The sequence below is a fragment of the Myodes glareolus genome, chromosome 22 (genome assembly GCF_982192425.1).
Source record: "Myodes glareolus chromosome 22, mMyoGla1.1, whole genome shotgun sequence".
Lineage (NCBI taxonomy): Eukaryota > Metazoa > Chordata > Mammalia > Rodentia > Cricetidae > Myodes > Myodes glareolus.
In genome coordinates, this window is record NC_142047.1 from 14,674,177 (window position 1) to 14,699,822 (window position 25,646).

At 40.6% G+C, this 25,646-nt stretch overlaps 1 protein-coding gene across 1 annotated transcript; it reads right to left on the bottom strand.

Annotated features, from left to right (window-relative positions):
- Positions 1 to 661: 661 nt before the first annotated feature.
- Dnaja2 (DnaJ heat shock protein family (Hsp40) member A2) lies at positions 662 to 24,328 on the bottom strand. Its single transcript, XM_087900539.1, has 9 exons — positions 24,153 to 24,328; positions 22,865 to 22,924; positions 21,958 to 22,181; positions 13,168 to 13,248; positions 12,804 to 12,937; positions 10,719 to 10,915; positions 3,209 to 3,353; positions 2,947 to 3,074; positions 662 to 2,450 (listed from the first exon to the last, which is right to left on the bottom strand). The coding sequence occupies exons 1-9, from the start codon at positions 24,228 to 24,230 to the stop codon at positions 2,259 to 2,261; spliced, it is 1,239 nt and encodes a 412-aa protein (XP_087756665.1). The 5' UTR covers positions 24,231 to 24,328; the 3' UTR covers positions 662 to 2,258.
- Between the last annotated feature and the right edge of the window lie 1,318 nt (positions 24,329 to 25,646).

Sequence of the window (25,646 nt, forward strand, 5' to 3'; positions counted from 1 at the left end):
AGAAGGTACAGCCACCCTGGTTTGGTAGTTCCTCAGATCGTTAGTTACCTTGACCAAATTCCACTCCTGGGTGTGCATCTAAATGAATTTATCCCTCACAAAACTTTCATGTTTCCATAGTTGCAGTCTGGATAGTATACTCCAGATGTCCACTAGGAAGTGAGTAAAATGCATGGCATACTCAATACTACTTGCTTTTAAAAAGAAGTAAAGCTATATGCTGGATAAGAATAAAACTCAAAAACATTTCAGTACAGTATCTAGAAACAATTAGTAATTGCATAAAGGGTTGGAAGACAATGACATGGGACTAATTAGGACTTAGTGTGCTTTTTGTTTTGATATATGGAAAGTCTTAATATATGGAAACCACTGAAATGGGCATTTTCTTAAAGATAAAACTTTATGGTATGAAAACCATAAAGTGATGCAGTTAGAGGCACTTACAGGTCAAACAGTTTCCATGCTGGCAAATTTTGTTCTAGTAAAAAAGGTGAGCAGCTGAAGGTTGCTAAGCTGGAAAAGCAGCTGCTGGCATATACATGGGCCTGAGTTCAGTCCCCAGCACCAAACACACACACACACACACACACACACGCACGCACGCACGCACGCACGCATGCACACGCGCCCATGGCAAAAGAACTGGAGACTGCTGAGCAACTGTTTTATAAACCTTTATTGGAAAGGCTACAAAGTTTATATTATCACTGCATTGCTTAGGTTTAGAGTGTTGTGGGGAAATAACCTTAAATACAAAACTATTATACCGCTGAACCTTGCCCAGGCTTGTTGCAAAGTATTTTTGTACAATGGAGGTAGAGCGAATAGGGCAGTAATTTAACCCTCACAGGTCTTGATTAGTTTGGGGACATTTTTTTTCATCCAGGTTCTAATATCTCTAGAAATGTACCCAAGCACTATTAGGCTCAGAGATGGTATAATAACACTGAAAAACAAACAAACCTGAATTTCCATTCTGTTGTTCTTTTGACAAATGTAAAATGTGTGTACCTGGTGTTGCTTGGACCTCAAATGAACATGTTTAAAAAAAAATACTCCAGAGAGAAAAAAGTAATCGTCAGAAGATGGAAACCCATCCTTTCATTTCATTAGGATGGTTGTAACTAAAACTAGGTACTGACCAGGACACGGATCAAACTGAACCCTCCTCACCCCTGGCTCAGCCACTTGGTGAATGTTTGCTGACCTAAGAGTCTTAGTTTTCTATGTAGATTATCAGTCAATGCTTCCCTAAATTCAGATATTCAACTTAATGAGACAGCAATTTTCATAATAGTTAATAAAAACTGCATTTTAACAGGTCTGTGTAAACATGGTTCTACTGTTCATCTGCCATTACCTTATTTTCAAAGTGGGGGTGCAAGAAGATAACAGAGGCCTGGGCTTGTCCCAATTTTCAGGGTAACCTGGGAGCTAGATGATTTGGATGTTCTTGATGCTACAGAGTATCAACTGAAATCAATAAAGCCTGTTTCAACCAACTTTAGTGTTTGCAAACTATAAAACGGGCAGGTCTCTGAAGCCTGAGCTTCAGGCCAATGGATCTTTAAGGGTTGTTTAAAACCAGAACCGGAGCCCCTCCTCAGTGTAAGGATCCTTGCTTACAGTTCAAAATAGGCTCTTTCTAAAAATGTGACACAGAATAATTTACACCAACTGCTTTTTATTATCAAGTTTCAGAAACCTTTCACAAAATGGTTTTTTAAAAAAAAGCCAAAAAACTTTACAACCATGGCTAATGTAATTTTTTCTACTGTTCCCAGTCAGCTTCAAACCCACTGTGTGCAAAGCCCATTTATCCATGCATCTAAATGATAGATACAGGCTATGAATTCTTTATTCTATTTGTAGCAGCTTATGCAGGTGCAGCCAAACACAAAGCTTCAGGACAAATTGTACAAACTTTACAATGCTGGATTTGAGTTTAAAATATGAAACATAAAGTCTACACAAAACTGATAAAAATCAAGCAGATACCAGGACTGAAACTTATAACCCACATGTGAAAGGGAGTCTTATTTCAAGTGCTTTACTCTGCTACAGAACAGTCGAAATGAAGATGTAAAGCTTCGTGGTTAGTTTAAATTATACACTCTGTGGATACTATACCAATTTTAGAAGTTACACATAGATCAACAGATGTCTGTCAGTTCATCTGGACTCATCAGGTACTCCAGCAGCTGGCTTATCCGGAAAATGTGGAAAGAAAATCCACCTGTGCAGCCGCCTGCAGTTTACTGATGGGCACACTGCACTCCAGGTCCATGGTGGCTGCTGCTTTCTTCATCAGAGCTATCGTTATAGGCTTCACGCCTCTGACCACCTCCAGAGCCTCGAGTACTATCAAATTCCTGAAGCTCCACTTCTTCTGTCTCTCCAATTACATTAGGAACTTCTGGTCTAGATGGCAGTAGATCTTCTAATTCCTTCAGGAAACAAAGAACAGGAGATGTGTCTCATTATGTAGCTGACATTCACACCAAATAAACATCCATATTAAATACCAGAAAACTACACTGCAGAAATGATTCATGGTACTTCTAAACAGAATGCTATCTGAAGGATCTGTTCTCCAGAGAGTTCAAAAACTCTCACCAGCCTGATTGGCCCCATAAACATTTCTATCAGCCAACTTCATCTTCAGAATGACCAGAAAAACCATCAACCATGCAAACATTAAAAAAAGCCAGCATGAAGAAGACACAGTCTCAAAAAAGCTGGGCATGGTTGGTCACATCTATAACAATCAAAAGGCTGAAACAGAGGAACTGCCATGAGTTCTAGGCCAGCCTAGGGTGCAGACAGAAACCCTATAATAAAACAAAACAAAGAGAAAAGAAGCACACAGGAAGCAAGGAAGAGTGAGAAGCAGCAGAAGGGACATCCACATTAGCTGTGTGAGGAACTGCAAAAACAGCTTACAGAAAGCTTGTCTGGGTTGATCCAGTTGTTTTCAGGAAACTGCACATCAAATTTTATGTAAAGATCACCCTTTTCAAAGGGATTACGATACTGCGGCATTCCTTCACCTCGAACAACACGAACACATCCTATTATTTAAAAAAAATTAAATTAGATACAAAAGGTATTACCCAAGAAAGGTATTCAATAATATTCTTTTTTACCCACTATAAATAAAAATTTTAACAATACACGAACAACCTCATCAGATGAAGTCATTTACCTGGCTCAATTACTTTGCCAGGAGGGTATTTTACCACAATCTGACGAGCATCAAGATGCTTAAATGTGAACTGAAATCCACATAAAGCTTCAACAAGTCCTATCTTATACGTCATATGCAGATCATTCCCATCTCTCTGGAACACCTATAGGAAAAGCACACACAAAACATACTTTTAAAAAAGATTATGAACCCATACTATTCTATTGCACATTTCTTAAGTCAATATCAGAATCTTGGAAGAACCAAAATGCCACTGTCCCAAATTTCCAAAATTATTTTAGTAAAACTAGCTATTCTCAAGGGGTATGACAGAAACTTCTATTAGGACAGCCGACTATTAAGAAAAATGCTGAAGCTCCTAATAGTACTTTTGCTGCTGCCATTGTATTCCATTTCCTAACACCAAATAGGTCCTATGGGCTACAAAAAAAACAGATTCAACCTGGAATGTCCCCCAGACATGGTCCCGATGAGGCAAGAAGTAAGTCCAAGTTCAGTGTTCAAAAACCTCAACCAGTAAAGCGCAGTTATGAAAGCTGTGGCTTCAATTCTGCACTTTACACGTGTACAATGGAGTTCCATCACACTCAAAATTCAAACTTGGGCATGGAGATTGTCAGTGGTAAAGACTACTTGCTGCTCTTGCAGAGGTTTGGCTCCCAGCACCCATAAGGTGGCTCACTACTATCCATAATACCAGTTTCAGAGAATCCAAGGGCCTCTTCTGACCTTCACTGGGCACCAGGCACACATATGGTACACTTTCATACATACAGAGAAAACATGTATACGCATAATTAAAAAAAAACCAACTAGTGCAGGTATAGTGACTGGTGCACGCCTTTAATCCCAGCACTCAGGAAGCAGAGGCAGGCTGAGCTCTGTGAGTTCAAAGCCAACCTGGTCTACAGAGTGAGTTCCAGGGCAGGGAGTACTGGTTACACAGAGAAACCAGATCTCAGAATACAACCAACCAACAAACACCTTTAAAAAATTCAAACTTGCTTAATGTAAATTATACAGCAAATGCTAAAGTTGGCTTATTCCATCTTATAGTATAAGCTTATAGACCAAACATGCTGGTGTGACTCAGATACGACCAGAACACTGCAGGTTCAAAGCCTGATGACAATTTACCTTAGGCTATCTTTAGTCCCCCAAATTAGTCACTGCCCACTGCTGTGTCAGACCTAACATCCTTTGACATTACAGATAAAACATTTTGGAATTTATTAACAACAAAACTGCAGTTTCTACCAACCCGAGGCTAGGAGTCATCAGAGAAGACTCCGAGGCCTATCGCTGAGGTTGTATGTATACTTTGCTGTAATTGTCTACTTTCTCCAATGCATTTGGAGAGCACCTTGACTTATGATTTTCTCTGTTCTATTACTGCTCTGATGTTAGAACATGGGTTTTGCTGTAACCACAATCCATATTACAGGTTATGGCCATTCATTTAGCTCCAGAATAGTCTCTTCTTCCCTTGGAGTTGAGTTGTGTTTCTGCACCAACGTTGCAAATGTTACTGAATAAGTGCTGAGAATGTCCTGAGTTTTGATGTGGGAAAAAAAAAATCAATTAAAAAATATTCAACTTGCAATTTTTATTTACACTCACCACATCTATACTTAAATTTTGAAATTTAAGTTGAAATAAAATTAACTGTAGTGAAAAGTTCACCGAGATTTGTTCAATAGAAAGTGTGCTGGAGCTAGGAGCGGTAGCACACATCTTTAATAACAGCTCTTGAGAAGACAGGAGAATCTCTGGTTTACAGAGACCCTGCCTCAAAAACAAACCAAAAGTCTTGGTCATGCTGAGTAATAAGTGAGCCAGCTTATTTCTACCCAAGCTAATCTTTGATGTCTATAGGCAATAAATAGGCTAAAAGAAACGGTCAGACCAAAGACAGCCACCAAAATCACTGCCAGATCATCTTTTAATCCCATTTGTGTGCTAACTGACCCTGTAATGCCAGAAGAAGAGACACAGCAACCATTAGAAAAAAGCACAAAAAGAATTAACACCTAAATTTCTGGGAAATCTCTTCCCATTCCCAGAAAACACATGAATATTCTTCCATGTACTAGGCTCCCCCATTTCTTCTGTGAATGCGACATATGCAAATGTGTGCACACAGAGGCGTGGAGAGGCCAGAGGATGACTCTGGGTGTCCTGCAAGCACTCTCACTAAACCTAGAGCTTGCCTGGAGGCCATTAAGACCCAGCAATCCTATCTCTGTCACACACATATCAGAGCGGTGCTCTTATCCACCGAGTCAGCCCTCCAGGATGGTCTCCCACTTCCTTTATTAGCCTTAACTTGCAAGTTCATTTCATACTTCTGTTTCGGCAAAGAGTAAAAATGCCCTCTGTCAGTCAATTGCTATTCTCTTAATGGTTCCACAAATCTGAGATGCAACGTAACATCTCTGAAGAAAAATCTTGGCTAGTTCATAAGATGCCTGAAAAATTTGTTCTTTTCCAAATGATTCTGAATCTACCCATGAAATAAATTAATCTAAGCATGGCTTTAGAACATCAGCTTCAACAGTACTGGAAGCATGTTAGAAATAACACTTTGGCCCAGCAACCCAGTAGATTTAGTAAGCCTTAAGGGATTCTAATCACAGCTCAAGTTTGAGAACCAAAGAATGTAGACACATTTACTCAGGATCCCTATAACAGGGTCATCAGACTTAAAGCAGACTGCATCAATGCTACCAATAACATGCTAGTCAAAATATGGTGGTGCACATCTTTAATCCCGGCACTGCATACCTCTGTGAGTTCAAGGCCAGCCTGGTCTGCAGAGCAAGTTCTAGGACAGTCAGGGTTACACAGAGGAAACCCTGTCTCAAAACAACAACCAACCACAAAAACAAAAGAAAAAAAGAAACCAATATATACTACAAAATGCCAATGCTTCAGGATATCAATAGTCCAAGAATAATTTTTACCAAATACCTATAGAATTCTTTGTTATTTTATTTGAGACCAGGCTGGTCTTGAATTCACAGAGATCAACCTACCTCTGCCCAGTTTTTTTTTTTTTTTTGGTTGACACATGTTCTTTTTTGATTTGTTTATTTATCATATATATAGTGTTCTGCCTGTATGTACACTTGAACACCAGAAGAGAGCATTAGGTCTTACTAGAGATGGTTGTGGCCACCATGTGGGTGCTGGGAACTGAACTCAGAATCTCTAGAAGAGAAGAGCAGTCAGTGCTCTTAACCTCTGAGCCATCTCTCCAGCTCTGACACCATGTACTTGTATCAAAAGTATCAAAGTGTTCAACTGGCTGGGCAGTGGTGGCACATGCCTTTAATCCCAGCACTTGAGAGGCAGAGGCAGGTGGATCTCAATGAGCTCAAGGCCAGCCTGGTCTACAGAGCTAGTTCCAGAACTGTTATATAGAGAAACCCTGTCTTGAAAAACCAAACCAAACCTCACCCCCCACCACCAAAAAGCATTCAAAGTAACTACAACTAAAAAATATCATGGTGGTTTCTGCCATTTGGGGGGCTGAATGACTTGATAATTTAATACTAACATTTAAATAAATGTCCAACTTCTCCACTCTTTCTGTTGCCAGAGGACTTATGAAAAGATTAATGAAGGACTACCAAGCACCACATAGCAAAACATTCAGCAGTTATTGAGGAACACAATTAAAAGTCTGCACTTGCTCTGTACAAACAACACCAGACTCACAGAAGAGCAGCACAGCAGGATGAATGCAATGACACAACAGTCAAAGCTTTTAACCACATATGCAGATTCAGCCCTGCACCCACCCAACCTAAATATGGCCTCTACTTCTTCAGATAGCTATTTGGAGTGAAGAGAGACGGCCCAAAACTTAACCAATGCTTTTCTTGAACATTTAGCAAGCCCCATGTTCTAGTTTAAACTATAGTAGGTTTGTGTTTTTTTCTTCCAAGTGAGATGTATTAAGCTGTCTAAACCTCACCCTTGGCTTACACTGACTGCTCTTAACTTCTGCCCTTTACTACTTTCTAGCTTAGGCCATCAATTCCATGCAAACATACCACTATCAACAATTCTAATCACAAGCATCCAGATTAAAGGTATTTACAACACTCTAACACCCTAGTGATATCTGTTTCACAAAACACTGAGGTTTAATCTACTTTTAACGATGTACCTCATTGCTATCTGGTTAGCTTTCCACCTCTTATGTCTTATAGGTATTGTGGATACTAATATTGAATAAATGAGTAAGCAGCTAAAAAGCCATCAAATAAGAATCTTGAATAACAAAATTTAGAGCTCGGAGATGTGGCACAGAGACAGAGCATTTTCTTTCTTTCTTTTTTTAAAAGAAATAGTGGTTCTTTTTTAAAATTTATTTATTTTATGTGCACTGGTGTTTTGTCTGCATATGTCTTTGTAAGGGTGTCAGATCTTGGAGTTATATACGGCTGCCATGTGGGTATGGTAATTGAACCTGGGTTCTCTGGAAGAACAGTCAGTGCTCTTAAACGCTGAGCCATCAGCCCGAGACAGCATTTTCTAATACCTATATGTAAGACTGAGGCTTTATCAAAAAGTAGTCATAAATATTTCATCCTTTATGACCTTGAGGCAGAATTCTGGAAACTGTTCTTATTTTCCAGCCATCTAAAAGATCCTTGCCATCTCAAAAATGCAGTATCAAAGAAAAGTCAAAAACAAACAAACAAATAAAAAAACAAACAAACAGAAAACAGTAACACACCCCTCTCCATAAGATCAGAAAGGACAGTCCAGGGAGCAAGTTGTAATCTTATGAGAAAAAAAAAAAATCAACTTCTACAATGTGCTTTTCAACATAACCTTGGTCTCCACTAAAATTTCAACGTGATTTTACTTTTAAAATTGCAGCTTCTTCCTTGGGAAAAAAACCAAACGATGAATGGACCAAGGCTAGGGAGGTCACAGTGGCTACCAGAAGATCCAACCCTGTCTTGGTATCCAGTGCTGAGATTGTTAAGCAACTGGAGGCAAAGCCTAAGGAGTGGATCCTGTAACTAAGCTAGTTTGCCTATCAAAGTCATGAAGATCAAGCCCCAGATCTGCTTGTCCTCTCTGTCCATCAGAGAATCTGAGATTACTGAACTTTACCTAGCAATTATCTCTATTTATGCTGTGTTAATTGTGATGACTACTCCTGGTTGTCAATATGACTGCCTAAAACCCAAATGGCTGGGCACAAAGATGAGTTTTTTCTTTTTTAATTAAATCATTTGACATGGGAAGATCCATTTCTAATCCCAATCTCTGAGACTGGGAAAATAAACCTTTACTTCAGATCTTTTGAGATGAAAGATCCACCTCTAGTCTGGGCCACACCTTCTGCTAGCAGCCTATATAAAGGACATGAAAGAATAAAGCTTGCTCTTTGTTTGCTTGTTCTCGCTCTTGCTGGCCAAGTCCATTTCTTCACTGGCATTAGAGCCTATTTCTTTGGGATTCTCTTCTAGTGTAAACTGAAGACCAGCTTGGACAACATCCAACCTCATGGACTGAAGGACTACTAGATTCTTGGGACTTTCTGTTGGTAGACAGCCATTGTTAGACTGGCTGGACTAAGTTATTGTAATAAGTCTTTGTTAACACAGACACACACACTCTAGAAGTTTAGCTCCTTTCGAGAGCCCTAAGTACATTAATCTTATTTCTATGTGTGCTTGTGTATGTATGTGTACCATGTGCAGGGACACTACACTATTCTATGCAAGGTGATGGGCCCCATGGAATTGTGTGGTGTACCTCATCCTTGCCCCCGGAGGCCATGGCACTGTCTCTGCTTCTCTGTGCAAAAGAGGTTGTTGCTGACGGCTGGATTGGATGCAGCTACAGGCTGCCGTGGTCGCACTGCCAAGGACACCTCTGATGCCATCTTTAGGATCTACAGCTACCCAACTCTGACCTCTGGAAGGAGTCCATGTTCTCCAGGTCTATCAGGAACACACCAACCATATTGTGAGAACACACACCAGTCTCCAGGAACCAGCTGTGGACAGTATGTCCTTGCTTTTTGTTTTGGTTTTTCAAGACAGGGTTTTTCTTTGTGTTAACAGTCCTGGTTGTCCTGGATCTTACTCTGTAGACCAGGATGGCCTTGAACTCAGAGACCAGCAAGCCTCTGTCTCCTGAGGACTGGAATTAAGGGTGTACACAACCAGTGCCTGACTTAATGAGGATTTTTTTTGTTTTTTTAATTTTACATGTTTTATCTGCATATATGTCTGTGTGACAGTGTCAGATCACTTGGAACTGGAGTTACAGACACTTGTGAGCTGCCATGTGGGTGCTGGGACTTGATCCCCGGTCCTTTTGAAGAGCTGCCAGTGCTCTTATCCACTGAGCCATCTCTCCAGCCCTGCACATAGGGTCTGCACAGAAGAAAAACAAAGTGATTCAAGTCTGTCTAAAATAAATAAAACGTAAGTGCAATCTTTAGAGATCTCTTAAATAAGTCTCCAGTACAAACCAGAACCCTGTCAAGTGTTCACATGTAAGTACTGTGTATTTCCTGAACAGCTTTATACATTCTTTAGGACAGAAGTAGACAAGATACTATGTAGGCCATTAATTTTGTTTGAGGAAGAGTCTCCCAATTGCCCTGGTTGACCTCAATCTTGCTCTTTCCTGTCTTGGCCTCCTAAATTCTGGGATTATAGAAACGGGCCACCAGGTATTACAAATTACAGGTGAGCTAAGCATGGTGGTACAGGACAGAGAAAGGAAGTATGATCAGAATAAAAACAGCACACAATGACCCTCACTGCTAGACAGGTTCATTTTGCCTCAATCATAATAGATATAATCAACACACAATCAGGAACTAATTAAAAGATGTTTTAAATCTTTAGAACTTGGGTCAGTTAGAAAGCTCAGAAGATAAAAGTGCTTGCCACAAAAGACTGACAACATGTTAACCTCCCCAGAACCCACTGTAGTAGTGACTCCAAAAAGTTGTTCTATAAATACTGTGACATGAGTAAGACCCGTGCTCCCAACACACCAATAAAACAGATTACTTTAAAAAACAAAAAACAAAACAAAACAACAACAACAACAAAAAACCAAACCTGACTTCAGCAAATGTAGCAAGTACAGTTAAAATTAATGGAGAAGTGCTGAGGGGTGAAGCCTCTGCCCACCCATCATGCACCCAAGGAGCTCCATAGTGAAATTATGTTGCCTAACACTACCTAGTCCAATGGCTTTATTTTACATAAGGAAAATGAGGAGCAGAGACAATAGGGTCATTTAAGAAAGGAGTGCTGAGTTATAGCCATGACTAACAGAGGGCGATTCTGTAAGTAAGCCACGCTCACTGTGAGCTAAAAATTAACTCAGTCACAGTCCCCTAACAACTTCATTTGTTTTCAGTTTCACTCCAAGGCATTCATCCTATTTTTCACAAGCAAGATCAATTCTGAATAAAACAAAAACGGGGAAATAAGTGAGTAAATCCAAAGTAAATTACCTCATGTTCTTTTTCCTGCAGCAGAAGAACAATATCTCCAGGTTCCACTCCCGGGGCCTGGTCTGCTTCCCCAGTGAATGTGATTCTCTGTCCATGTTTCATGCCCTTGTCTACATGAACTTCAAGAATCTTGACTTCTTTAATCACCTTCTTCCCTTCACATTTTTTACAGCGGTCTTTTTCATTAATGACTTCTCCTGCAAAGAGAGGTCATTCAAGCTTCCAGTAAGAAAGAATACCCTAATCTTAAACTGAGTCTTGACAGTGCACTTAATTCAAAAAGATACATTTTGGGCACGAATGGTTACAGTTACTGTGAATGACAAAACATTTTACTAAAGGTCACCCAAAGGGTTCAGCTACCTAAGAATACAGAGTAAAACACCCTGACATTTCGTTAGTTCCTGGCTCTACTTCCTAAAACTAATGAACAAGGAAAAGTTTGGGCAGTCAGGTGCTGGAACTTCCACAAATACTTCTGCAAAAGTTTTCAGTTCTAACTCCAAGCAGGTTCCCATCAGACAGAGACAGCCCAAGTCAAACTTTAACTGTTCTTCCCAGTAGGGGTTAGTGAACCTAAAAGTTTGCTACTGGTCTCTATTCAATCCTCAAATATCCTTGATGACTTATTACTGAATTGTAAAGTTGGTACTCAAGTTCATTTCAAAAGACTAAATCTTGCTCATATATTAGCTGGGTCTTAGCCCCAGGTCTCTGCACAGGTTCTACCACTGGACTGTCCTCCCACCTCCAATCCTGCTTTTGTGTGGTTAGTTTCACTACAACTGAAAATCCTCAAAACCAACTACAGATATCTGAGCACTGAACACTTCTGTACCAAGGTTAGGGTAACAGTTTTTCTTTTGAAGATATTCTAATATTTGCTTATGGTATAATAAATTAAAACTCCAGATGTATATAACAATATATGGAGAAAAAAGGCAAGGTTTTCTAATCACTGAGCACTGGTGCACTTGTTTTTAAAAAGGACTCTTGTTATGTTGCACTGACAAACCTGAAACTCACTGTCCTGCTCTGCTTCTCGCTGTTAGATTTCAGCTGACTTTGGCTTCTTGATAGTGAAGCTAGGAATTTTAGCAAGGTACAATGCAGAGATGCCTCCGAGGAATATAACTTGCAGTCGAGGAGGGTGACAGCCTCAGGTATCATTCCTCAGCTGTCCTCCACTCTTTATGACAGAATCTTTCACTGACCTAGAGGTTAGCAGGTTAGGCTGGCCAGCTGGTGAGCACTTGGGATCAACTTCTCTCCTGAACATGGGGATCCTAAGGATGCAGTACTTGCTTTTCTAACATGGGTTAGCCATGTACCATGGCTAGGTCCTAATGCTAGTGAGGCAGGCACTTCATCAACTAAGTTATCACCTCAGCCCAATATATACCTTCTAAAAATTATCACTTCCAAGAATTTGGGAAAAGAGTTCTTCAACTATACTAACAATTAGCTAAGGGAAAGGCTCGGAGTGTGGCTCAATGGTAAGAACCCTAGGTTTAATTCCCCGTACCGGGGCTTGGGTAAGCATAGTAATGTAACTAGTCAGAATAAGGGCTGGTGTTCAATACTTGCCAAGCATACTCATGGACTTGGGTTTACTTTCCAATGCTGGTAAGGAAAAATTCTACCACATAAATTAATCTAATTAAAAACTTAATTTCTTGGATACACTAGACATGTCTCTCCTTTCCTTATTAAAGCAACTTCATTTAAAAATCAAACTATTAAAAATAGATTTAGAACTTGATTAGGACTTTTTAGAATGCCCCTGAAGTTCTACAAGTTAGGTGTTAAAGATTAATTTCTAACTGGGTTGGTACAATACCTCAACACTTCAGAGGTAGAGGCAGATTAAGAATTCAAGATCATCCTTGAATATACAGTTTAAGGTCAGCCTAGGTTAGAGACACTATGCTCAAACAGTAATGGTATAATAATTGCCAATCTTCTGTTAGATATCATTTTTAGAATAAAATGAATAAGCATACTTAGAAAAATTGTAAACGTTTCCAACTTCTATGCTCCCAACATATTCTATTATAAAAGCAATGAAAATACTGGTACATTTACCTTCTCCATTGCAGTCAGAGCACACAGACTGCATCTGCTGCACCATTCCTGGAGCCAGCTGTCTGATCATAATGCGCACACCTCGACCCCGACAAGCACTGCATTTCTGAACAGCTCCAGACTTTCCACCTTGGCTAAAGCAAAAGTATAAATCACACTGTTGTCTACAAACCACTAGTCATTAAAACAACAAATTGTGCTTCTCACTTCCCAGTGTAACCACTTTAACTGTTCTTTAGAGGTAACAGAAAATGCCTGGCTGCTTATTAAGCTTTAAATGAAGAAAATATTTTACCTGGTATAGATTTTGAGCATGCCACTCAAAAAGCAGACAGAGATACTGCCTAAGCAACAACACACTTACCCACTGCATGCACTACAGAGCACATTCTTGCTAAGTTGTAGTTTGGTTGTCTTGCCATTATACAAGTCTTCTAAAGAAACTCTGCAGAAAAAAGAACAAGGTTCAACCAAATTTTGCCAATATTTTTAAAAGATATATATAGCTTACAGACCAAATTTCACTCTGATTTTTTAACATAGAACCCAAGAAAATCTTTATGAATTTGGACAATACACATGGTGTTAACACTGCTCTTCAGAGGACAAGTTTCTCATCTGCACACTGGAACCACCTGTAACTCATCTCCAGTTTTCTGAGGCACTGGTACACACATGCTCACATGTGCGCACACACACTCTAACTGCCCCCAAGACGGACTATCTGCGTAGCTGCCCCCTGGAACTTGCTCTGTAGACCAGGTTGGCCTGAAAGTCAGAGGTCCGCCTGTCCCTGCCTCCCAAGTACTAGGATTAAAGATGTGTGCTACCATCACCCAGCAAAAAAAAAAAAAAAAAAAAAAAAAAAAAAAAAGTAAATTCTTGAACCTACAGGGTTGATCTAGCTAGCAACTTGCAAATTATGCACTGATGACTCCAAGTCATCAATAACACTATAAAGACAGAATTTTATGATTCATACTGGCTTCAAAATGCAGCCAAAAATCACCTTGAACTTAATGGATATCCATGCCTCTACTTCCCAAGTGCTAGATTACAGGCACATACCATCTTGCCCAGTTTTATATGGAACAAAGGAAGCCCAGGGATTCATCTGTATCAGACAAGCACTAAAGCAATTAAGCTACATCCCTAGCTACTAATTGTAATTATCACCCAATTTTATGTGATATAACTGAAGCAAGGAGAAGTTAACTAACTTGACCAAGGCCAGAGCTTTATTGTGGGGGGAGGGGCAAGCTATAGATAATTAGATTACATTTGTAATCTAACATGTATTAGAATACAATGTATAGTTATATTACAATTAAATGTATATTATAGCTTAAGATAGGCACTTAGGGAACTGAAGAGATGGCTCAGTGGCTAAGAGCACTGGCTGCTCTTCTAGAGGACCTGGGTTCAATTCCCAGCAATCACATGGTGGCTCACAACACTCTGTAACTCTTGATTCCAGGACATTTGACTCTCTGCTTACCTCCACAGGCACAAGATACATGTGGTACACAGACATGTATGCAAACAAATACTCATACACAAAATTTCTTAAAAATTAAAAAAGGCACTTAATTGTGCATGTTTAAAAAGCTAGTCACTATTTTTTTAGGGAAATAGTGAGAGGGAAAGGACATAGCTCCAACAGAGAAACTTTTAATTTTTTCAGTTTCTAAAGACCCTGCCAAATCATAATAAATACTGTATATCTGAACAACTTTTATTTGTTATTTATTTTGGTCTCTAAACCATTTACTTCTGCTGGCTAGGAGGTGGACAATGAACACAGAATACTGTATGCACCAAGGCTCCAAGAATGTCAGTCCAGGTAAGTCAGACCAGCACTCAAGTGAACACAGAAGCACTGCAGACCTGGTTAGGTAAGTTCAAGTCACACAGCTGATTGAGATCTGGTCTGGGCTGATGCATAAGCAATCAGGCCACTAGGTCATCTAGCAGCTTGCTACAGGAGTGGCCAAAAGCACTGTGATGTACTGGGTCAACTTGCTGGTGGCCTGTACCAGATGCTGGGTGAGCTAAGAGGAGGCCCTCTGACGTGGAGGAAAGGGCACTTTGGTATTCATGATGAACACCAGCATGGCGGCCATGAACATCTTTTAATGTGTCTTCAAAGTATCTAACTAAAAAGGCATAAAGCAGAATTAAAAAGTACCAGTCGATTGTAGATATCAAAAGTATACAATATTTTATATATTCATTTATACCTTTGAATATATTTGAGGTATTTCATACCTCAAAACAGTGGTACAGGTAAAAAAAGGCTATTTAAAAATATACATGAAGACTAGAGAGAGGGTTCAACAAAGTTACTTGCTGTTCTTGCAGAGAACCTGGGTTCAGTTCCAAGCACCCACATGGTGAACAACTGTCTGTGACTATAATTTCAGAGGATTCAACACCCTCTTCTGGCCTCCATGGGCACTCAAAGACATACATGCAGGCAAAACATCCAAACACATTTTTAAAAAGTAATAAATGGGGCTAGAGATGGATCAGCAGTTAAGAGCACTGGTTGCTATTTAAGAGGACCCAGGTTCGATTCCAAGCAACCACATGGAAGCTGACAACTGTCTATAACTCCAATTTCAAGGGATCAGACACCTTCACACCAATGCATACAAAATAAAGTTAAATAAATTTTTTAAAAAGTAAAAAAATGTTTCTTAAAAATATAACAATTTGCTGGGTGGTGGTGGCGCACGCCTTTAATCCCAGAACTCTGGGAGTTCGAGGCCAACCTGGTCTACAAGAGTGGTTCCAGGACAGACTCTAAAAGCTACAGAGAAACTGTCCCGAAAAACCAAATAAATAAATAAATAAATAAATTTGGAAAGTATTCGCCAGGTGTGGCAGTGCATACCTATAATGTCAATACTGAGAGCGCCTTTTCTACATACCAAATTCTAGGCCAGCAAGGTTAAACAGGAGTCTTAAGCAAATAAACTATATGGGCATATGTGGATATGTACACACAAAACTTAAAAAAACACACTCAATTTCCAAACTAATCTCAAAAAACAAAAGTCCCACCACCCCTCCCTAAGGAGTTATTGGTTCTGAGCAATGTTGCCAATAGTAAGTTGCCCTTGTTCAAATAAATAACCCCACCACCCCTGTTCATGCAGGAAACTATAAATACAAAGGACCATGAGAGGAGCAGATAAAGTGGCAGGGGCTTGTTGGGAAGGAAGAGTTGTTCAGCTGGGAGGGAAAGCATAAGAAAAAGTAATAGAACAACCATTTGTGTATGAAATTGTGAAAGAATTTTAAAAATTATTCACCAATACCATCCATCTATATTATAGTTTAATAATACTCTTGTTGTCTGTGTTTTGATTGGTTTGTTTGGATCTTGCTCTGGTAGATCAGGATGGCATCAAACTCAAGAGATCCGCTTGTCCCTTTGTCCTTAGTGCTAGGATTAAAGGTGTGAGCAATCACACCTGGCTATTCTTGTGTTTTGAAATCTTTTTTCTCCCATGCTACTGAAAGTGAACCCAGGACCTCACACATGCTAAGCAGGTGCTCTGCCACTAATCTATGTACAACCAGACTTTAAGCCTTCTTTACTACTTTAAATCCCTTGAATTTAGGTAAAGGAACAAATAGTTCGAAATCTTTCTCCAAGGCACCTACATTATTTTGTGGTGTTCAACCTTCTTTTTTTCTTTTTTCTTTTTTTATGAGACAGGGTTTCTCTGAATAATAGTACTAGCAGTTCTGGAGCTTACTCTTGTAGACCAGGTTGGCCTTGAACTCACAGAGATTCACTTGCCTCTGCCTTCCAAAGCGTGCCACCACCACCCATCTGGTAACAAAAGTGTTACTTTAAGCTCAAACTTTCCTATACTGTAGGCAGTATAAAGAAACAATTACAGGAGGGCAAGATGGCTCAGCACTTGCTGGTGACCTAAGTTTGATCATGGTGGGAGAGAACCAACTCCTACAAGTCGTCCTCTGACCTTCACATCCTCTCCCTGGTTTGTGTGCACACAGTAAAAATGTTAAAACCCACTATGAATGACAAATTATCAACAACACACCATTACACCCAATTTAATGATATACTGATCTACATCTTGAGTCTTACAAAACAAGGAGAGAAAGAGTAAGTAACTGTTGGGGAATATTATTTTCAGCTGTGTTACTTTTGTTTATGCTGCATTGGTAATTCTTGCCTGTCTAAAACACCTAATGGTCCTAATTAAGAAATGTATGGCCAATAGCGAGGCAGAAGCAAGGATAGGCAGGGCTAGCAGACAGAGACTATAAAGACAGAAAGAGGAACAAGAGAAAAAAGAGAGAAGGACATCAGGGGCCAGCCAACCAGCTACACAGCAAGCCATGAAGACAGAAGTAAAGTAAGATATACAGAAATAAAGATAATAGCCCAGAGGCAAAAGGTAGTTGGGATAATTTAAGATAAGAAAAGCTGGCAAGAAGCAAGTCACGTTAAGGTCAGGCATTCTTAAGCAATAATAAGCCTCTATGTGATTTATTTGGGTGTTGGGCCCCTCAAAAAGCCAAAAGAGTAAAATAGCCTACAACATTTTGGCATTTCATCAAGCGGCTCGAAAAATCCATCTAGAGCCTAAGAAAGCTGAAGGAAAAAAAAAGTGGTTCCTTTAAGTGTTTGTGCCTGGAGTCCTTGAGCAGCCAGTATGGAAAGAAGTAACAAAAAACAAAGTAAAAATGCCTGCCACAGCACACATAACAGCATCCTAGAGGAAGGTGGAATGCAGTTCCTGGTCATGTACCTCCAACCTGGCTGCAAGTTTTGAACTTGGCTTTCACAACCCAACCCAGAGTGGACGGGGCCAGCTCTGTGTACTAGAGCACACAGGTGTAGCTCAACAGTCTAAAGTTTGCTCCTGCGGTCAAAAAAAGGCTAAAAGATATGCAGTAAAAGAGGTCCAGAAAGGGGGGGGGGACCTCTAAGACAGGTTCCAGTGTATTTTACGTAGAATTAAAAAAATGGGTACAGACATTTACAGAAAGTTAAGTTTCTTTAAAAAAAAAAATAAAGTCTTTACAGAGACAGTTAAAGTAATGCAAAAGAAAAAGAGCCACGTAAAGATTGGAAACACACAAGGAGTCTGGATCCTGTAAAGTACTGTGTCGATTTTGAACTTTTTGATTGCTGAAAAGCAAAGGACAGCTGCTAAGAGACCTGGAATTGAAAGAGGGAGAGAGGGATTGTAGAAATAAATGAGCCTCGATACTTTAAAAATGTCAAAAAACTTTTAAAAAGTCAAGAAATGTACTTCTCAAATGGAAATCAAAAATGCTTTGGAGGTTTTGTTTTTGTTTCTACAGGAAACAAGAGGCTGTGGATTCATTCCACGTTGATTTGGATCTGGTTTGATCAAGGGAGACCTCCTGAAACCTGACAGGTGATATCTATCAACAAAGGTTATAACTGCTCTTTCCAAAACTTGGTCATTATCCCAAATATTCTCTCTGGGACCCTAAAAATACTTCACCCACATTCAACAGGAAGCAGACTAGAGAAAACAATCACATTTCCAAGAGTGGGATGTGGGAAGCTTTTGGCTATTTTGTGGGTCATGGATGTTTGTTATAATTTAGGGGAATATAGGGAAAAAAAGAAAAAGAAAAACCAAGTACTCTCAGATATTTTGTCTTGGTATATGGTATGTATATGCCTTTGGTATATGGATACAAATTCAAATTCAAACTTGTTATAATGTGTATATGTTTTTCTCTTGTTTAAAGGATTTTTGTGTATTGATACCAATTTAAGGTTATTTTTGTTACAACACTGTATATATGTTTCTGCTCTTAAGGTATTGTACCTATGCAGTTCATTGAAAAATGTAAGGTAAAATTCTAGTTTTTGAAAACTATTATGAATTATTTAGGATAATAAAAAACACAGGTCAGTAGCTAATCATTTATAACAATCAAATTCGTAGATATATTAGGTATGTTTTCTATATCATATAGAGATATATTTCAGATAGATCATCTTCAAACACTTCAAAGACCTACAGGATACAGCATTTAAAATGATTGTTAATTTAGGGCCTTTCATGAAGAGAGATATCTGCTCCTGGCAGCACCAATGTATTTCAGAGATGATGGGCATCGAAGAAACACCTTATAGATTTTGCTTTTAACGTAGCAAGGCTAGTCTTTTGGGCAAGAAGTTGCTCTTGCCTAGACGGCTTCACTGTCTGTTGTATAAACTGGAAATGCAGGACCCACAAGGAAGTGACTGCCTGCAAACTTTGCCAAACAAGGCAGGATGGTCATTCAGGGTTCCTGATTCACAGAAGAAACTGCCAGACATTCTGCAGGACACAGAGGAAAAGTGACTGACAAACTGACAACATAGGCAGGACAGTCTTTCAAATTTCCTGCTTTACTGAAAAGCCTGCCAGATATACGTATGGGCCTGTAGGCTGAAATGGATAACCTTATGTTGCAAAGGAACTTTAGGTTGACTATCAAAGCAATCAGATGTCTCTTTTACCTTTGCAATTTCTGGAATTCATTTGCAATGCACTTTTTGTTTTATTTAAATACTATTACATACTTCTGGTGTCGTTGACGGAGTTGAAGACTAGATAGTGATAGATGTAGTTTTTCTTAGATATGACAGCAAGTAAGTTATGTATAAAATTTTGGATTTATTAAGATAGGATAGATAACGAAGTACTTTCTTTAAATTTACCAGACAACAAATGAATTGAAATTTGGTACATTATGAATGCAATCTTTATTTGATAATTGTTCTTACTGTGTACAGTTTTACTATGTTGAAGTTAAAACTTCATTTTTTTAGAAAGAAAAAAGAAAGCATTGGGGAATATTAATTTCTGGCGTGTTACTTTTGCTTAGGCCGCATTTGATTAAGTGTAAAGCTGTGAATCCTTGCCTAAAACACTTGATGGTCCTAATAAAGAACTAAATGACCAATAGCAAGGCAGAAAAAGGATAGACAGGGCTAGCAGGTAGAGAGTATAGAGAAATAGGAACAACAGAAAAAGGAGAGAAGGACATCAGGGGCCAGTGAACCAGCTACACAGCAAACCATGGAGAAAGAAGTAAAGTAAGGTATACAGAAATAAAGATAAAAGACCAGAAGCAAAAGATAGTTGGCATAATTTAAGAAAAGCTGGCAAGAAACAAGAAACACTAAGGTCAGGCATTCATAAATAATAATAAGCCTCCATGTGATTTATTTGGGTGTTGGGCCAAAAAGCCAGAAGGGTAAAATATTCTACAAGTAATGATCTGACAGCACTGGCACTTTCCAGTGAGGCTTAAACTAGTAAAATTCCTCTATAAAGCAAACTAACTGTTTGGTTTTTTAGTTGTTGTTGTTTTTTAAAATCAGCTTCAAAACATGGATGTTAACTCAGGAATGGTACCTGTGAAGTCAAGGACAGCCCTGGCCAGTATGAATGATACTCTATCTCAAAAAAGAAAAAAAAGCCATGAATGCTTGGCTGGGAATCTGCCAGAGAGATAAAACTATATACAAAGAAATGCACAGCAACAACATTATAGGCCCCCTGCCCAGCACATAAAAGACAAGTGATTAATCCTCATGAAATGAAATCAAAGGACTCAGAAAAACGTTAGTAGGCAAGTAGTGGTATTAGTAGAGAGAAAAATTGTTAGAGGCCATCTTGGATTACTTAATAAACTCCAGCCCCCCCCCCCCCGCAAAGGGTGGGGGCTCTGAGGACATCTGTTCGTAATGTGTCTACACAGCACAGGCATTAGTATGTGGGTTCAATCCCTAGCACTTGTATAAAAAAGACAGATACGGTGGGGCTGGAGAGCTTATTCTTACCAAGGACCTGGATTCGATTTCTAGCACCCACATGTCAGCTCAAACCACCTGTCTGTCACTCTAGTTCTAGGGGACCTGACACCCTCTTCTGAACTCCCTGGGCACCAGGCACTTGGGTGGTGCACAGGCATACCACACAGGCAAGCAAAACACTTCAAAATCAAACAGATAAATCTAAACAAACAAAAACTTAAGACTGGTGAGATGGCTATGGATAAAGGCACTTATCACCAAGCCTGCCTCCCTGAGTTCAAGCCCTGAAACCCACATGGTGAAGAAAAGAACCAACTCCATTTGTCCTGACCTCCATGTGTGCACTATAGTGCAACTACAGCAAGCACATGACCCCCATAGAAACAAAAACCATAACTGAAATATTTTAAATAAACAACTGAGAATCAGGCATGATCACACACCCCACTAATCCCAACACTTCAGAGGTAGAAGCAGATACCAGAAACGAACTCATAATCGGTCTGGGTTACATGAGACCTTGTTGTAAGCATGCCACACAGGACGCGCATGTGCTCTCTCAATTCAGTCTCTAACATTTGTTACTAAAACCATTGTTCATGAAAACCTTTACAAACTAAAGTGAAATGGCTATTTTCAGTTTGTAGCGGGACCGTGGAGTCTTAGTTCACAATCAAGGTCCACACTATTTGTACATTGGCAGGTTAATGCCAGGCTGGCAGCCAGTAGGCTCCATGGAAACCAGCTTAGAGTTAGCGTTGAGAATCAAGTAATGAGGGACTTTACCATGTAAATAATCTAAGCAAACAACCATTCTTTTTAAAGCTTGGATTTAAATACTTCAAAGAATATAATCTTCACACTTGAAATTTTAAATCCTATAGTTACAATCAACCTCAACAACATGAGAAACAAATCTCAATAAACATCAACTATTCTTTAAAATCTTGGCTGTTTTGTTGTGATAGGCTTCCATGTATCCTCAGCTGAGCATATGACTTGGAACTCCTGATCCTCTTGCCTCCACCTCCCCAGTGCTGTAATTATAGGTAAAGACTACACCTGGGTTATTTATTACACACTACCCAGAATCAAATCCAGAATTGTGTGTGTGCGTTAATCACTTTACCAACTGACCTACATTTCTAGAGCACCTCCTCCATCCTGTAAGCTCTAAAGCAAAATACATTCAATTAACGATTTTACTTAGTCACTTAATGAGAACACAGTAAAAATTTTAAAATAAATGAACTATTCTATAGCAACTGTACTCTGTATATCACCACTTGGAAAAGCACCTCATTTAAAAACAAGACTCACTTCAGTGGATGCATCATGTCCTCGCCTCTTCTTCTGCCATTTCGACTTCTACTCTGATTGCCCATGAAGCCAAACAATCCTCCACCAAAAATATGTGAGAAAATATCATCCATGCCACCGCCTCCGCCGCTACCTTCCCGCAGACCTTGTTCTCCATATCTGTCATACAGCTCTCGCTTCTCTGGATTTGACAATACTTCATATGCAAAACTTATTTCTTTAAACTATAAGGGAAAAGTAGGAATGAAAACAATTGAATTTTTAAGCACAAGAACATAAAAAAAGACTTCAGAAACTCAGAATCCACTTAATTCTAATAATAAGCTTCAAGTTACCTTTGACTTCATTTTGGTTCTCCTTATCACTTATTGCTCAAAATCTTAATATTCTCACTGTAAAACTAAAATATTCCTCTAAATGTTATCATTATTGTATATGAACTGTGCGAGTGTTGGAGCATGTGTGGAGGTGGAAAGACAACTTCCTTTCTTCTGTTGATCAAGCTCAGGCTGTGTGCTATCTCAATAGCTGTAACCTCTCTCCCTCTCCCTCCACCCACTCAGAGACAGAGTTTCTCTATACAGCTCCTAGCTGTCCTGGAACTTGCTCTGACCAGGACTGCCTTGAACTCAGGTGGCTGCCTCTTCATCCAGAGTGCTGGGATTAAAAGCATGGGCTATCACTATCACCATCATCACTGGCTAATTTTTCTTATTTCTAAAGAATATTATAAGCATCAGGTTTCATTATGGCATTTTCAAATAAGTTAAAATAACACAAAAGTTTTGCTCTGTAGGCATAAATAAATTCCCCCCCCCCACGTTCCTTGTTTCTGAGAGGGTGGATCATTTTAAATTCAGTTTAAAACTAAAACCCCCAAAATAAAACTTCAATTCAAATAACTCACTTTGTCTCCAGCATTCGGATTCTTATCAGGATGGTATTCTTTGGCTAACTTTCTGTATGCCTTCAAAAAGAGATTTTAATAAGTTATACACAGACAACAATTTAAGAAATTCACTTAACGCAACGTTCTAACGTTACGGCCTTCCAAAAATGCCACTTAGTTGTCAGAACTATTTGACATTGTCCATCTCAATACTGCCTACTTGCTAATAATGTACCAAAACAAGTTATTGTTGAGATTATACTAAAGAAAAATATAAATAAAACGAAACTACAAAGAAAGACACTGAAACATTATTCCTTGTTTGTTCACTATCACCAAATATCCTCGATGGTCATAACCAGACCAAGAAGGCCGCAATAACCTAACAAATTCCAGATTAAGTAAGTACATCTTACAGAAAGCCAAGCACTTACACAAATTAAGCAAGGGTAGAAGCACCCCTGCCTGTGCTGGCTCTTGCCTGCCCTCTAACAGGAAGAAAAAAACCCCAGATGGTCCTAGGTGATGTTTTGCTAGCACATGGTGGGTTGACTGAGGTCCTAGGTGGTAGTGAAACTACATACTCTCAATTAAGCGATTTGAGCATGCACCATTTAAGTCTTCACACAGACTCATGAATTATATAACACAGCCTACCATTTCCGGTAGGGCAACAGGAAGTCTATTTTACTTCGGACTTTACCAGTCCCACTGCTTACGGGACAGTCTCATTTTTCTAGGTTTACAAATTCAGACTCGATACCGACAGCCAGAGAAGATGCTGTGGGACTTTATCAAGACGTTCAACGCTCTAAAGTCCAGAGATGATTCTGGACCACTACAAAGGACAACAATGAGATGTGTCTTATTTTTACTGAGTGCACACTCAGGTGTTTGGCTGGGACACACGACTCATCCCCGAAGCTGCCACCGGGTATTTGGATCACCTGCCCACAGAACAATGCTCCCAAACAGACCCACGCCGCTCCGGCTGCCGGGCGAGCGAGGCGGAGGGAGGAGCTTCGGCGCCGGGGACTGCGGCCCTCAGCCCCACACCGGCGCCGGCGGTCAGCTCCTCGCCGGCCGGGCGGCGCGGGCACCGCGGTCCGACCTGTTTTTCCGGGTAGCCCGGGGCGCCGGGCTGGCGGGTCGCGTCGGCGGAGAGAGGGCGGACGGGCGGAGGCCCAAGGTCAGCCGATCCGACTGCGCCTCCGCCGCCACCACCGCGCCTCAGCCCGGCTCAGGCCGCCTCGACCGCGCAGGCCCCGCGCCCTCGCCCCGCCCGCCCGCCGGCTCGCTCCAGTACCTTCTTCAGCTCGTTCTCGCTGGCGCCGGGAGGGACGCCCAGGATGTCGTACAGCTTCGTGTCGGCCACGTTCGCCATGGCGGCCTGCCGGGCAGCACTCGCGAGCAGGCGGCGGAGCGGAAGGAGCGCGACCCGGACCACGAGCGGCGGCGGCGCAGGCCGAGGAGACGGCGAGGGGACGCGGGCGGGGCTGAACTTTGACCCGGCGCAGCGCCATGACGTAGGCGCACAGGCCCGCCCCCAGGGCCGGGCGGGGCGGTTGGGCGGTGGGCGCCGGTGAGCGGCAGGTAGGGTCCATTTCCTGACGCAGCTCCGCCACGCTCGAGCCTCGGCTCCGTGGAGGAGAGCTCTGTTCGGCGTTCGGAAGGAACTCTCGGTGCAGCCGAGGCCCGAGGGAAGAAGCCGGCCTGGAATCCTCCTGGGTGGTACTCCCGGGGCCGCGGTGAAAAACAGCACGTGGGTGTGAGTGTGTGAGGCTCCCAAATAGCGTGTGACACCCCTAATGTGATTTTTATCAGCACGTTCACCAATTCATTTCATCTCCTTCCCCCTCAGCATCCCCGCGTAGGGAAACAGTTTCATTCATAAATACTCACATAAACATATATATATATATATATATATATATATATATATATATATATATATATATCAGATGAATTTTAAAGGCAGCCACGCTGTCACATAGAAGAAAGGACAATTCTTACACAGTATCAATAGCGCTCTTTTACGATTGGTTTGGGCTGTCCAGATTAACCAAGGTCACCCTGTCCCACCGAGATCATGTGTTAAAGTGTCTCACTTGACAGCTTTAAAATTAGCTAACAACAAAGGTTTGGTTGGCAAAAGGCAGTATGGCCGCGTGACGTTGTTTACTGGTTGCCAGTCGATTGTCATTTGCTTTAGCTCAGAAGATACTGTGCTTCTACCACATGCGCTTGCCTTCCAATTGTTTTTCTGAGAGTCAAACACTCCTGGTCTGTTGAAAGCTGAGCTGGTAAACAAATGCTTGACCATAAGTCTGTCAATGGAGGTAATGTTCCTTTCTTGTCATGGTTCCTGACCTAGTTGTGGAGGGCCTTTCCTGCCATGCCAAGGACTTCTGAAATTTAGTCTGAGAACTTAAGGAGTCTGATGAGAAATTAAGATGCTCCTTCACCTGTGGCATGTTCCTTGATTCACAACCTGGGGAAACTTCCTGTCTTATTTGAGGCCCCCATATGCTTGCTTTGTAGACGTCTCTGCTGCATAACATGAAGCTGGTCTCAAGTGCAGTCTAAATTCTTTAATAGGATAGAAATAGGTCTGGCCCGGGGAACTTATTTGGAGCTTTTAACAGCTACAAATATCCAGTTTCCGGAGGGCACATACATGGAGCAATGAAGAGGAAAGGGAACACCCACCTAGACCCTCAGAGCAACCAGATCAACCCTACTGACAGATGTCAAAGCCACATTCACTGACAACTTTGGCTGTTAAACCCCCTCCCCCCCG